The sequence below is a fragment of the Dama dama genome, chromosome 26, assembly GCF_033118175.1.
Source record: "Dama dama isolate Ldn47 chromosome 26, ASM3311817v1, whole genome shotgun sequence".
NCBI lineage: Eukaryota > Metazoa > Chordata > Mammalia > Artiodactyla > Cervidae > Dama > Dama dama.
In genome coordinates, this window is record NC_083706.1 from 41135920 (window position 1) to 41148756 (window position 12837).

General features: G+C 50.9%; 1 protein-coding gene and 1 pseudogene across 1 annotated transcript; both read right to left on the reverse strand.

Moving 5' to 3' along the window:
- Window positions 1-672: 672 nt before the first annotated feature.
- Window positions 673-10114, reverse strand: LOC133047102 (UL16-binding protein 3-like). The gene is made up of 5 exons (XM_061130139.1): window positions 9962-10114; window positions 4818-5069; window positions 4317-4592; window positions 3577-3709; window positions 673-2393 (listed from the first exon to the last, which is right to left on the reverse strand). Exons 1-4 carry the CDS (start codon window positions 10032-10034, stop codon window positions 3594-3596), a joined length of 717 nt encoding a protein of 238 aa, XP_060986122.1. The 5' UTR covers window positions 10035-10114; the 3' UTR covers window positions 673-2393; window positions 3577-3593.
- Window positions 7785-9593, reverse strand: LOC133047030 (tyrosine-protein kinase RYK-like; annotated as a pseudogene).
- Window positions 10115-12837: the final 2723 nt, after the last annotated feature.

Genomic DNA, 12837 nt, shown 5'->3' on the forward strand with positions numbered 1-12837 from the left:
AGGGTGGGGGCGGGTCCTGGGTTCTGACCAGGGGGATGACCTGGGTGGTTTGTTCCCCTTGGTGGCGCTGTGTGCAGGGATCATGACCAGTACCTGCTTTTGCTCCTGGCTGCTCTGAAATCGCTTTGGGTTTTTGGTCTTTTTGTATCTTGTTGTTGATTATTTGCCCCAACTGCACAGGCACACAATTATTTTCAGCCCCTTATAATTTCTTTGTATTTTGAAGCTTGATGTGACTTTTGTCCAGGTACACTCACTGCAGCAAACTGTCCCAGCCTGTCTCATGACCCACTGAGGGGTTCTACACCCTTATTCTGAAGGGTTAAGGGGCCGAAGATTTCTTCTATCCAAACTTCTCCCTGCTGGACAGGGACCACTGAACTGAGCCTCCCCTCAAGGTGCAGAAGTCCCTCACAAGGACCTACATGGATCTGGGCCACCCTCCACTGGAACAGGCTATATTCCTTGAGCCACCATGAGTGTTATTTCAAACTGGTAGATCCTACAGACACAAAGTCAATCAAAAGATTAAATAAACAAGAATTAGAAAGGAAAGAACAATAGCCATTAAAGGGCCTAGAGAGGGAAAGAACCAGGTTAACTTTGAGAGGAGTTTCTTTTTTTTTTAAACTCTCGGTGGTGGCAAAATTTCCCATGACAAACTTGGAGACATACAGAGAAACAGTTTACTTAATATGGAAGCAAAGCGGAAATATACACCCAGAGAGGAGTTCAGGCATCCTGATGAGCAGCACAAAGAAGCTAGGCGAGGGATTTCACACACACATACATTTCTCTATCCTCCCTGGTGGGTCAGTTGGTAAAGAATTTGCCTGCAATGCAAGAGACCCGGGTTCGAACCCCAGGTTGGGAAGATCCCCTGGAGAAGAAAATGGCAACCCACTCCAGTACTCCCCTGCCTGGAGAATCCATGAACAGAGGAACTGGCAGCTTACAGTCCATGGGATCCCAAAGAGTCAGACATGACTGTGCAACTAAGCTTCTTTCACTTTCACTTCCGTACATGCATCTATTCTTCCCCGACTCCCCTCCCATCCCCACCCAGGCTACCACATAACACTGAGCAGAGTTCTATGTGCTATACAGTAGGTCCTTGTTGGTTATCCATTTTAAATAAATCAGTGTCTACATGTTGATCCCAGACTCCCTAACTATCCCCCCATCCTTTCCCCCTGGCAACCATAAATTCATTCTCTAAATCTGTGAGTCCCTTTCTGTTTTGTAAGTAAGAGCACTTGTATCACGACTTTTTGGATTCCGCATATAAGTGATGGCAAAAGGTGTTTTTGCTTCTCTGTCTGACGTATGTCGCTCAATATGACAATCTCCAGGTCCATCCATGTTGCTACATATGGCGTTATTTCATTCTTTTTGACACTGAGTAACATTGCACTGGATATATGTCCACATCTCTCTCCACTCATCTGTCAGTGGACATGAAGTGGTTTCCAGGCCTGGCTGCTGGGAACAGCGCTGCCATGAACACAGGGTGCACGCATCCGCTCAGACCACGTTTTCTCAGAAGCACCAGGTACATTTAATCCCATAAGGTGGAGAAATGGTGACACATCATGACTTCTCTCGTGAGAGAGAAACTTAAATACTTCAAGTTTTCTGGAGTACTGAGATTTTGATTTAAAAAGCAGTAGCATAATAAATGGGCTTCCCCAGTGGCTCAGATGGTAAAGAATCCGCCTGTCAATGCAGGAGACACAGGAGACGCGGGTTCAATCCCTGAGTTGGAGAGGTTCCTGGAGAAGGAAACAGCATCCCACTTCAGTGTTCTTGCCTGGAGCATCCCATGGACAGAGGAGCCTGGCGGGCTACAGTCCACGGGGTCGCAGAGAGTCGGACAGGACTGAGCGACTAACACTTTCACTTTCAGCATAATAAATTATTAAGGGAGACAGTCATAAATAAAACTTTGCTCAATTGAAAATAGGCTGAGGTGGTTTCTCTAGACACAGAAAGAATCCCTGAGTTGTATAATAGCAAATGGCATTTTTCTTGCAATATCATTTGCAAGAATGAGGTCACGAGGCACAGAAGAGTCTAACTATCCACAAACTAGAATAAGATGAAAAATGTCCTGTTTCTGGAGATTTCTTCAGGTACTTGAATATTTAAGTATAGGTATTCCATCACGTATCACCAAAAAAAAGTGGTGAAATAAATTGTTTCTGTTTTTGTTTTTTAAGATGCTGAGTAGGATTTCATCAAATGTGATAAAGGCCATGAGATGATGCATCTACTGTGTCACAGCAACCGGATAACATACTCAGGATCCATAGGGTCTGATCTCCTGGATCAAAAGAGAAGAACAAGAGAAAGGCAGACAGAGCACCTGTTGGGCTTCCTGGGAGCACCATCTCCTGCAGAAAAGAAAGAGGTTGATCCAGGAGCGTGAGGAACTCCTGTCACTTTTCTGGGGCTGCCCCTCCCCAGCCCCTCCAGCCCCGCCCTCACTGAGGGGCTCCTATGTCCCCACCCCCACCCCAGGCCCACAGCTTCTTGTCCCCTCCTCCTTCCTTCCTGCATCACAGAGTCACCCCAGGCCCTGACACCCCCTGCTCAGGCTCAGGACTGGAGCCAGTGAGCAATCAATCTGCTCCCTTCACTCGGGTCCGGATCCTCCCCGAGGGGGGCCTAAAGGACCAGGGAGCAGGTCCCCAGAGGAGGGGCCTTGCCTCCTGACAGCCTTGGGGGGCTGCAGGGAAACCTCCTTCCTTCCCTCCCCTCCAGCCTCTGAGCCAGCAGCACACACAGCTCTCAGGACCAGGGTCCCTGCCCCCATCTCTTCCTGGTCCCGCCCAGCTGGGCGCCTCCACCCCAGCTCAGGCCCACCATCCCCAGGACCTCTGCTCAAGGCAGGGCCGCTCAGTGATGGAGGCTCTGGGTCCCCAGGAGGCTGGTGACGGGCAGGCCACAGGCGGAGTCAGAACTGCTGCTGCCCCAGGAGCACAGGCCTGGCCTCACCCCTTCCCACAGTCTCTCCTGTGGGGCTCCTGCCTTGCCTGCTTGGCCCAAGTCACTTCCGGTGAGAACAGGCCTTTGGAGTTGGGTCTGCAAAGGCCTTCCCAGCCCTTCCTCCTGGGATGAGAGCCCGGCCCCTCTCATCTCGGCCCCTGGGTGGGTCCCCTCCCGTGGGTCCCCTCCCCGCTGACACATCATGTGGAGCCCCCATGCTGCTCTCAGCCCCGGGAGTCCTGCCCTCGCCCTGAGCGCCTGCTGTTCTCACACCACCCACCCTGGGCCCTGCCAGCCGGCGGTCTGTGCTCAGTCTGGGGACGTGGCTCAACCCTTTCAGCACCAATAGGCCCTCAGCCTAGCAAGGGCCCCTCCCTTTTGACAATGTCACCTGACACTGGGGACCTCTCAGATCTCAGGGCTGAGCTTGTTTGAGTTCTGCTCTCAGATGACATGGGGTCTTATCCACCTGCTCATTTCCAGGACGTGGAGGTTCAGTGAGGGGCAGGGGTCAGCTGGGATTCACCTTCCCCGTCCTCACACCAGGCCCTGTGCCCCTGCCTTCCCTCTGGATTCTGCCCTCAGTACCTGTTCCTTAAAAGGACTCAGCCGAGGAAGACAGTTATGATGAAACTGGTGAGGAGCACGGGGAGGATCCAGGCTTTGGACTTGATGGCTGTGGCCGTGGGCTGGACTGTAGGGGGCCCCATGGTCGGTGATGCTGCAAGGAGAGTAAGAGTGATGCCCTTGTCCAGACCCCAAACTCGGCAGATGCCTCCTCGCCCCCGACTCAGGTACCCCTACTGTGCAGACAGTTTGCACCCATCACATGGAGGCCCCAGTGATAGATCCCCAGGTGAGATGGGGGGAAGGGAGGAGCCCAGTCCTCAGGGGCTCTGACAGCTGATGGGGGAGCAAGGTTTCCAACACAGCCACTCAGTCCTGCTGTGACGCAGAGACGGTGACGTGAGGATGGAGTCCTCAGGAGCTGAGAGCAGAGGTGGTATTGACAGATTTCCAGAAGGAGGATTGGTGACATTTAAAAGAAGATTCTGGAAAGAGGGTACAGTGAGAAATAAATCCCAGAAATCAAAAAGATGTCTACAGGCTTCGCATCAGCAAAAATCCATGTTCAATCTTCCAAAGGCCTGTGCTGTGAGGAGAGATGTCAGGAGGGGGAAGAGGAAGGAGGATGACAGAGCATCCCCGGGTCATTGGTCTCCCAGGACAACACTACTCCGATGGATCAGTTTCTCAAACACACACACAGAGGGGTGGGTCCATGTCACCATGAGGGGACTGTCACTTTCTCCTCCCTTCTCACTTACCTGAGGTCTTCAACATTTTCTCCCAGTGCACCATGAAAGCCTGAAGCCAGGCCGGACAGTCTCCCATGGAGACCTTCTTCAGGAAGTCGGTCACAGCTCTGTCATTCTCCCACTTCTCTTTCATCCATCTGCCTCCAGGGTGATCCACTCTGCAGTGTCCATTCTCCGAATCAAAGTGGAGGCTCATTTGTCCATTCAAGCCAAACTGCCAGGATCCACTGATGTGTCTGTCATCCTCACAGCGACATGTCATCCTGGCCTGCAGGGTGAGAGGGTCTGCTCCCACCATGGGAAAGAAAGAGCTCAGCCTCTGGGCTTGACAGATTCTTTGCCCCACCTGGGTCAACCTCCCCTAGGTCCACGTCCCCTGGGCCCAGCTGATCTGGCCCTGGTCTCTCATGCAACAGCTGCTCTCTCCACTGGACGACTAGGGAAGGACCAACATCCAACTGCATTTTAAGCCCCCATCTGCTCCTCCTGTACTTGGACTTTCTAACTTACCCATGACCGTGTGTTTCTCCAGTGTAAAGTCAAGCAGGTGGTCCCTGATGTCTCCAACTGTTTCGATCTGTGTTTCCCAGGCCTTTATGGCTTTCACTTCTTCTCCCAATGGACTTGTGAATATGATCTTAGCATGACCGCAATCATAGGAGAGAAAAACCTCTCTGTCCACATGGCCTTGAACCTCACACCATGGCTGTCTAGGTCTGGGCTGAGGATTGATGGTGAAGTTATAGGACAGAGAGTGAGCGTCTGTGAAGGCAAACCGCAGAGAGGGTGAGTTTGGGAGAAGAAGACCCATAGGCCTCCTCCCCCAGGTCTGTGGCAGCAGAGGAAGGCTGCAGTCTGGGCTGACAGAGCAGGACCCCCACCTGCCCCCCACCCTCACCAGGCACGACTGAGAAAGACGACGAAGCCTCAGGCAGGCAAGAAACCACACAGCCCTGGAGACGCCCCGTTTCCACTCTGCTTACAAGCTTCCCACGTGGGACGAACCAACACATTCGTTTCCCAGGGATGGGCCAGGCTGGTTCAGAAGGAAAGGCCCAAACTCAGAGGATGTCAGGTTCTCTCTGAGTGTCTGTGGAAGAGGCAGAGGGTAAGGGGGCTGTTCCTGAGGAAGCGGATCACAGCCAGTGGGGGTGAGCACAGAACCCAAAGCTGGACAAGGGAGAGTTAATAATTATGGGTCACTGGGCTTAGCAAGGTCGGGGAGACTCTGCTGATCTCCCACTAGGATGGGACTTGGAAGCCTGGAGAAAGGCCTGGCCCACATGGCATGAAAGAGAAAGTCCAGAACTTCCAAGGCAGGAGATAGAGGAGGGGATCCAAGGCTCAGAGAAGTGAATCTGCCAGGGCGGACACGGTGTGAAAGGGCAGGAGTGTGTGCAGTCCACCAGCTCCACGGGAAAGCCTGATGGGCTCTATGGAGCCTGAGAGGAAAGCGTGGATGAGAAGCATCTCCAGTAGCTCAAGGATGACTTTTGCAGAAGGTCAGGGATGGTGGTAGGACTTGGTGTTCCTGTGGGCTTCTATCAGGAACAGGGATGGAAGTTGTGGAAAAATCAGATTTCAGGTGGGGGTGCTCTAGGTCAGCAGAAAAGAGGTGCAGGGGTCAAAGTGATTAGAGAGTCTCAATGCCAGCCAGGGCCTGACTGCAGAGAATATGATGCTGGCTGATAGCACAGGGTGATCCGAAAGGCAAACAGATGGGCAGGAACCTAGATACAAACTGTACCATTGAAAGAATTAAAGAGAGACAGAACACAAGCCTGGATACTCAGGAAGCCAAAAGCAGCCATCCCTACCAAACATCTGATCCAGGCCCATTTTCCAGATCTGAGCCACTTCTCAGAAGGTATCAACAGAGAAAAAACCACGTTCTAAAGAGGAGGGCATTTTCATCATCACATCTAGTGCAAAAGTCCTTCCATTCTTTCCCAAAGAGCCACATGGTTATTTCCTGGGGTAAGTGAACCTGCAGAAGCAGAAACTACTCTCACATTCACATTGCACCTAGTGTGTTTCTGATATCATGCACAGGAACCGTAGCATCATCGTCCCCCAATTGTTGAAGCAATGCTCGGACTACTAAGTCATCAGTGGACAGCAGTCCAGGTTCTGCTTACAGTGGTTATCACTGGGTCCACAGACCACAGAGCAGTCATTTCACATGCCCTGGACTTGTGACATGCATGGAGACCTGAGTAGCTAGTAAATTATTGTGGGGTGAAGGCTACTGTATTAGTGAACTCCAGATTCAGACCTCAGACCCTACCTTCCCATCCCCAATAGTACGTGTACACAATATCCTGGAGGAAATACAGAGACAAGTAACCAAGCTACAACCTCTGGAGGGCTTCAGGGGTGTGGTCCCTATCCTAGCTCCAGTTAATTACCACTGTGGCCATAGGTTTCCTGTAATAGTACATAAGAAATATTTTAGGCTTCACAGACCCTAGGTCTCTGCTGCAATCTGCTGTCCCAGCACAAAAGCAGTCACAGTTGGTGAACGGTGAGCGTGGCTGGAGCTGCTTCCTGGGCAGATGACCCAGCAGAACCAGTGACATCAGAGGCATCTGTGGTTGCTACAAGCCATTTTCTACTTGAAGGCTCACAACAGAGACCCCGAGTGTCCTGAAGTGAGGCCATGTCACTTGCCGTGGGGAAAGTCACACCATTTAAACGTGGCTCCTGGTGTGGTCCTGGGGCCTGGCAGAGATGAGGTCTCTGGTCATGGAATGTCAGAGTTGCCCATCGTGATGTGGGCTCATTAACCCCTAATCATTAGTTCAGCTAGACCAGCCAGCATAGGATAGAAGTGGTTATGTGTTTGGCATAATAGGGCCACAGGGAACAAACAAGACCCACCAGCAGCAGACCTAGATGTGACACTAGAGTTGTTATGTGGTCACTATCCTCTGCTCATGCCTGTGGCTTCCCCTATGGCACTTTCGACCAAGGTAGCTACTCTGTAATAAAGGAGCAGGGGCATTAGCCCATAACTGCTGGACGGTTTTTACTTTCCTAAGAAAAACTACTGCATGTTGAAGACAAATCATTCCCAAAACTAGTGAAAGAAAGCAAAACTTTAAAGGTGAATCACGAGCATTGTCTTTAGAAGTTAAGAAAATAAAAGGCAGTTGGTAGTAAGATTGTTAGTTCAAATATGTGTGTTTAAACAATTTTAAAACTATTTTGTAAGAATATACCTATACCTCAAAGGCAACTATGTGTAAAAAATTTACACAAACATTTTCAGTTCAAGCTAATAAAAGTGATATTGAGAAAGCATTCCACATCAGTAAGTCTGTTTTAGAAAGTTCAGATGCTAAAGCATTCCTAAAGCTCAGTGTTCTGAAAGACAAATCTGCTTCTCTGATGCTGGGTGATGCATGTGACTAGCTGGCTCCAAGTGGGCCTCGACAGGCACCTTCCTCCTGACGCTGCGGGACTGTGAGAGGAGCGTCAGACACAGGCCCCCAGGGCTGCACGGACCTCTGTGAGACACCAGGCCCTTTGCTGGAACTGCACCTCTCCTCTGGATCGAAGGCCCAGCACAAGCCATCACATAAATGGTTTATCAGGACAGTTGACTGTCTGGGCTATTTGGTAACCCTCTTTCAGGTACTCGGCCACATCAAACGGGTAGATGTCCACTTAGGGTGTTTGGCCAGAGTCATAAACACGTGGGCTCTTTAGTAGCAGCATGCTGACTTCTTAGTTGTGGCATGCAGGATCCAGTTCCCCAACCAGGGATGGAACCCAGGCCCCTGCATTGGGAGTGTGGAGTCTTAGCCACTGGATCACCAGGGAAGGCTGGAGAACTCATTAATAACCAGACTTTCAAAAGCCATCCATCGATCTGTGTTTTTACTGTTCCCCAGACAGTGAGAGTCCATGGGGAACAAGACTCTGGAGAGGGACTGGCTTTGCTCTTAACTTGAAGTTGTTCAATGACAGAGCTCCTAGGAGCCAGGTCTTTGTGCAGGACTTCCTTCTGACCAGGTAGCTCATTCCACAGGCAATCTGAACAGCCATGTGAACTAGCTTTTGTTGAGAAGTTGCCTGCGGACTATTGGCCTCTACATATTTGCACTGTCATAAAAATAATTTAAGATCCCCCAAGTTCATGTAAGGCAATCCACCATGGGCTTTTCCCCTTCTTCTGTTCACACATGGGTAATAGGAAGATTTCTGTGATGAAGATCTTGTAGCTTACAACTTTCAGGGAGCATCGTTGTCACCTGAATTTCAGAAGCTTGATCTCTAACTGTTTTTACAAAAGCTTGTTGCTCTTTATCCGAATCTTTTTCATCTACATAAACCCCATGGAAAGTACACCAAAAGGTACCTTCTTAGAGCACATCTTTTGAGTTCCTCTCCCTGGATAGATACTTTGATATCATTCACTTAGCTTTGGCCTCCAAAAGAGTGACACTTCTCAAGTCCTACTCCTCTACCCACAAGGGAGGACAACTGGAGATGGGGGCTGTATTGTTGGGTGTGTTCCCTCTCACATACTGAGACATCTGGGAAGGACTGGGACTGAGACAGCCCTTGGGAACTACTGCTGGCGCTGATGCTATCTTCCAGTTCAATCCTTTTCATACTATGAAGATGCAAAACAGCTAATACTAGTACTACAAGAAATATACCTGGACAGCAAATCCCTAGGCTGATATAAAACACACGTGTAGACACGGCTGGAGCTGCATGTACAGGATCATAAATGGGCTCCTCTGCTGGTCGTTTTGTCCAAGGCTGAAGTTTTCCTTCCTCAATTTCTGGATGGCAAATTTTCCTTCGTTTCAACTCTAAGACTGTGAAGCTTTTTGAAGTTACTGTCAAGTTGAGCTGCATTTAGTATCATAACTTCAGAATCTACTTTGCCAGGACAGGACAGCTCGAGCCCAAACACTGATACAGTGCGTGGGAGTTCCGGGGGCAGGGGGCGCCGGGGCGGCAGGCAGCCTAGCGGACCCGAGCGGTCCCGGCGGCGGCCTTTCGGATGCGCGTCCCCGGGAGACCCGCCCGCACATCCGTCCGCTCGGAGCTCCCGCCTCCACCGCCCAGGAGAAGCTCGGCCAGCCGCCGCCGCCCACCCCCGCCTGAGCCCCGGACGGCCGCGGAGCTCTCCTCGCCCGGCCGCCCTGCAGGTGTTAACTGATCGGTGATAAAGAGCGCTGGTCCTTCAAGGGCCGACAGCAGTAGGGTCCAGAAGGGGCTCTGCGCGCAGATCGCAGGCTGGTGCTTTTCGGGGCGGTTCTGGGTCATTCCCCGCGGGGAGGCAGACGGGTCCCAGCCCGCCGGGCTCCAGGACTCCCACTTCCCAAGGGGCGGGCTGGGCCCTCAGGGGCCTCAACAGCATTCCCTGTAGCGTCCTGGCCCCCTCTTCTCTTAGCGTCACCTCCCAAACTCCGCGCATTACTGCTTCACCCAAGGCACCGCTGTTCTGCTCCGGAGAGCCGGCAAGTAGCCCGTGGGAGCCACCGAGGCGCAAAGGGGCCGAGGGAAGGGAAAGAGGAGGCGGCCGCGGCGCCACCCCGCGAGGAGTTTCGCGAACCCCCGCGCCGTCACCACCCCTGTTCAGGTCGTAACTCACCCAACTTCCCCGCCCCCCGCAGCTTCATCCCCGAGCCCACCGCCGGGCGTCCCGCTGAAGCAGACAATCAGAAGCAGGACCAGGAAGCCAAGGCGGGTCTCGGGGCCACCCATCGCTCCCTTCGCCACCTGGATCTCAGTTTTGCACGAGAGGAGGATGCCAGGTCAGGTGAGCGGATCCTTTCCTCGGAGGCACGTTCTGCACTTCTCTGGCAGCCGGCAGATCCTCTGCGCGGAGGCCAACCCCGGGGCGGGGCCGGGCCGGCGCCGGCGTCACCGGGTGAAACCGCTTCCGTTCTGGGCTCTGCCCTCCTCGCCGCCGCAAGGGCTGTTGCCGCCGCCTCTTCCCACTTGAGCTGTGCTTGGGCTGAGAGCCAGAATCTTCCTAGTTAGATCATTGTGTCATTCTGCTCTCCCTAATTAATAGAATTTGATCAGAGGTCAGGGAAGAATGTCTGGCAAGAAGGTCCTGGAGGGGAGAGCTCAGGGCCTCCTCCTTCCCCATCCTGAGCTTGCCTGGGATGATCTTCGACCTTGCACTGTACTGAGTTTCCTCAGGGTTCTCCACACCATCTTAGGAAAACCTGAAGGAGCTTTTCAGCCAGCCCAGTTACTGTTTCCCGTGCCAGTTCAGGTGGCAAACTTAACTGATAAAGGTCTTCTGTGCCCTGACCCTTCCACTGACCTGCCCTTCTCTCATCTCTCCCTCTCCTCGGGCTTCCTGAGTCCCAGAGACACAGCAGTGTTGAAATTAGGCCAGTTCATCACTCTGCAAGTTTGCTTCAGTCCCATTTGTTTATTATTCCTTCAAATGTCAATGCCAATGCATTTCCAAGAAGGATTCTGTATAATTCTACAGCTTGTTTGCCCCTCCTTTTTTTTAATATATAATTGTACAAACTTTGAAAATTACATAGGTTATAATGATCCAGCATTATTTGTCATTCAAAAAAAAAAAAAAAGCCAATTTTCTCTTGGTCCCAGCAACCATTCAGGGGAAATTAAAGTTCCTGAAAGAAGGCCAATTCAAGATGGATTCTACTCTGGTAGAATCAGAAAACAAAAAGATGAGCAAAAGCAATAAATAAATGGGTCCTCATCAAACTTATATACTTTTGCACAGCTAGGAAACCATAAACAAAACAAAAAAGGCAAACTACTGAATGGGAGAAAATATTTGCAAATGATGTCACCCTTGCAGATAACAAGGGCTTAATCTCCAAATATATGAAAAGCTCTTATAACTCAGTAATAAAGACAGGGAACCCAACCAAAGAATGGGCAGAAGATCTAAATAGACATTTCTCCAAAGAAGACTTACACATGGCCCAATGACACGAGAGAAGATACTTAATATCAATATTTATTATTTTTAATTAATTAAAATTTTTATTGTGTATTGGAGTATATGGTTGATGAACAATGTGTGTTAGTTTCAGGTGTACAGCAAAGTGATTCAATTACACACATACATGTGACTAGTTTTTTTTACAAATTCTTTTCCCATTTATGCTATTACAGAATATTGAGCAGATTGTCCTATGCCACAGAAATAAGTCTTTGTTGGTTATCTATTTTAAGTATAGTAGTTAGTATGTGTCAATCCTAACCTCTCAGTTTATCTCTCTCCATCACCTGTCACCTCTGGATATATGCCCAGGAGTGGGATTGCTGTATCATATGGTAGCTCTGAACCTGCCTGCAATGCAGGAGACCTGGGTTTAATCCCTGGGTCAGGAAGATCCCCTGGAGAAGGAAATGGCAACCCACTTCAGTATTCTTGCCTGGAGAACTCCATGGACGGAGTCTGGTGAGCAACAGTCCCTTGGGTAGCAAAAAGTTGGACAGGACTTAGTAACTGAATCACCACCACATGGTAGCCCTGTTTTTAGTTTTGAAAGGAATCTCCATACCTTTCTCCATTGTGTGTGTATCAATTTACATTCCCACCAACAGTGTGGGAGGGTTCCCTTTTCTCCACAGTCTCTCCAGCATTTATTGTTTGTTCAGTTCAGTTCAGTTCAGTTGCTCAGTCATGTCCGAATTTTGTGACCCCATGGACTGCAGCACGCCAGGCTTCCCTGTCCATCACTAAGTCCTGGAGCATCCTCAAAGTCATAGACTTTTCAGTATGGCCATTCTGACCAGTGTGAGGTTCCTTGAAGGGGGAAGGAGAACAAATGCCAGAGAATGAGGAGTAAAGCTAACCCATCTCAGCCCCAGGATCCAGGGAACCTGCTGGGCCACAAGGACAGGCTTTGGGGACAGAGCAGGGTTGGTGCGCACAGGCCTCACTGCAGAGGCTTCTCCTGTCGCAAAGCCCCGGCTCTGGTTCGCCTGGGCTCCCACAGCTCAGGGTCCAGTCGTCCCAGGGCACGTAGGACCTTCCCTGACCAGGGTCAAACCTGTGTCCCCTGCACTGGCAGGGGAATTCCTATCACTGGCCCACCGGAAGGCCCCTGCCACATCTTTATCCATTCATTTGTCGATTGTCATTTAAGTTGCTTTTATGGCATCTCAATAGCTCAGACTATAAAGAATCTGCCTGCTATGCGGGAGACCTGGGTTCAGTTCCTGTGTTGGGAAGCTCCCCTGGAGGAGGGCATGGCAACCCACTCCAGTATTCCTGCCTGCAGAATCCCATGGACAGAGAAGCCCGGTGGGTCACAGTCCATGGGGTTGCAAAGAGTTGAACACGGCTCAGCTCCTAAACACACACACATTCTCCTTCCCCTGAGAGTGTCCAGGCCCTGGTTCCCACCTCTGACCCTGGGCCCACAATTCTCCAGCTGAATGACCTCAGGTTCTGAGTCCTTCCCCATGTCTCCCCCAGGGTCTGGGTCTGTTCTGAGAAGGCCTTCAAGGCATTAATTCTCCTCCAAGAGAAGCAAGGGTTTGGGCCTGTTACTGTCATAAT

Coding starts and splice junctions, on each gene's coding strand:
- LOC133047102 (XM_061130139.1), bottom strand. CDS start 10,034: ATGGGTGGCCCCGAGACCCGCCTTGGCTTCCTGGTCCTGCTTCTGATT. Junction 5,070..9,961: donor CTTCAGCGGGACGCCCGGCG/GTGGGCTCGGGG, acceptor TTGCCTTCACAG/ACGCTCACTCTCTGTCCTAT. Junction 4,593..4,817: donor GGAGAAACACACGGTCATGG/GTAAGTTAGAAA, acceptor TGGTGGGAGCAG/ACCCTCTCACCCTGCAGGCC.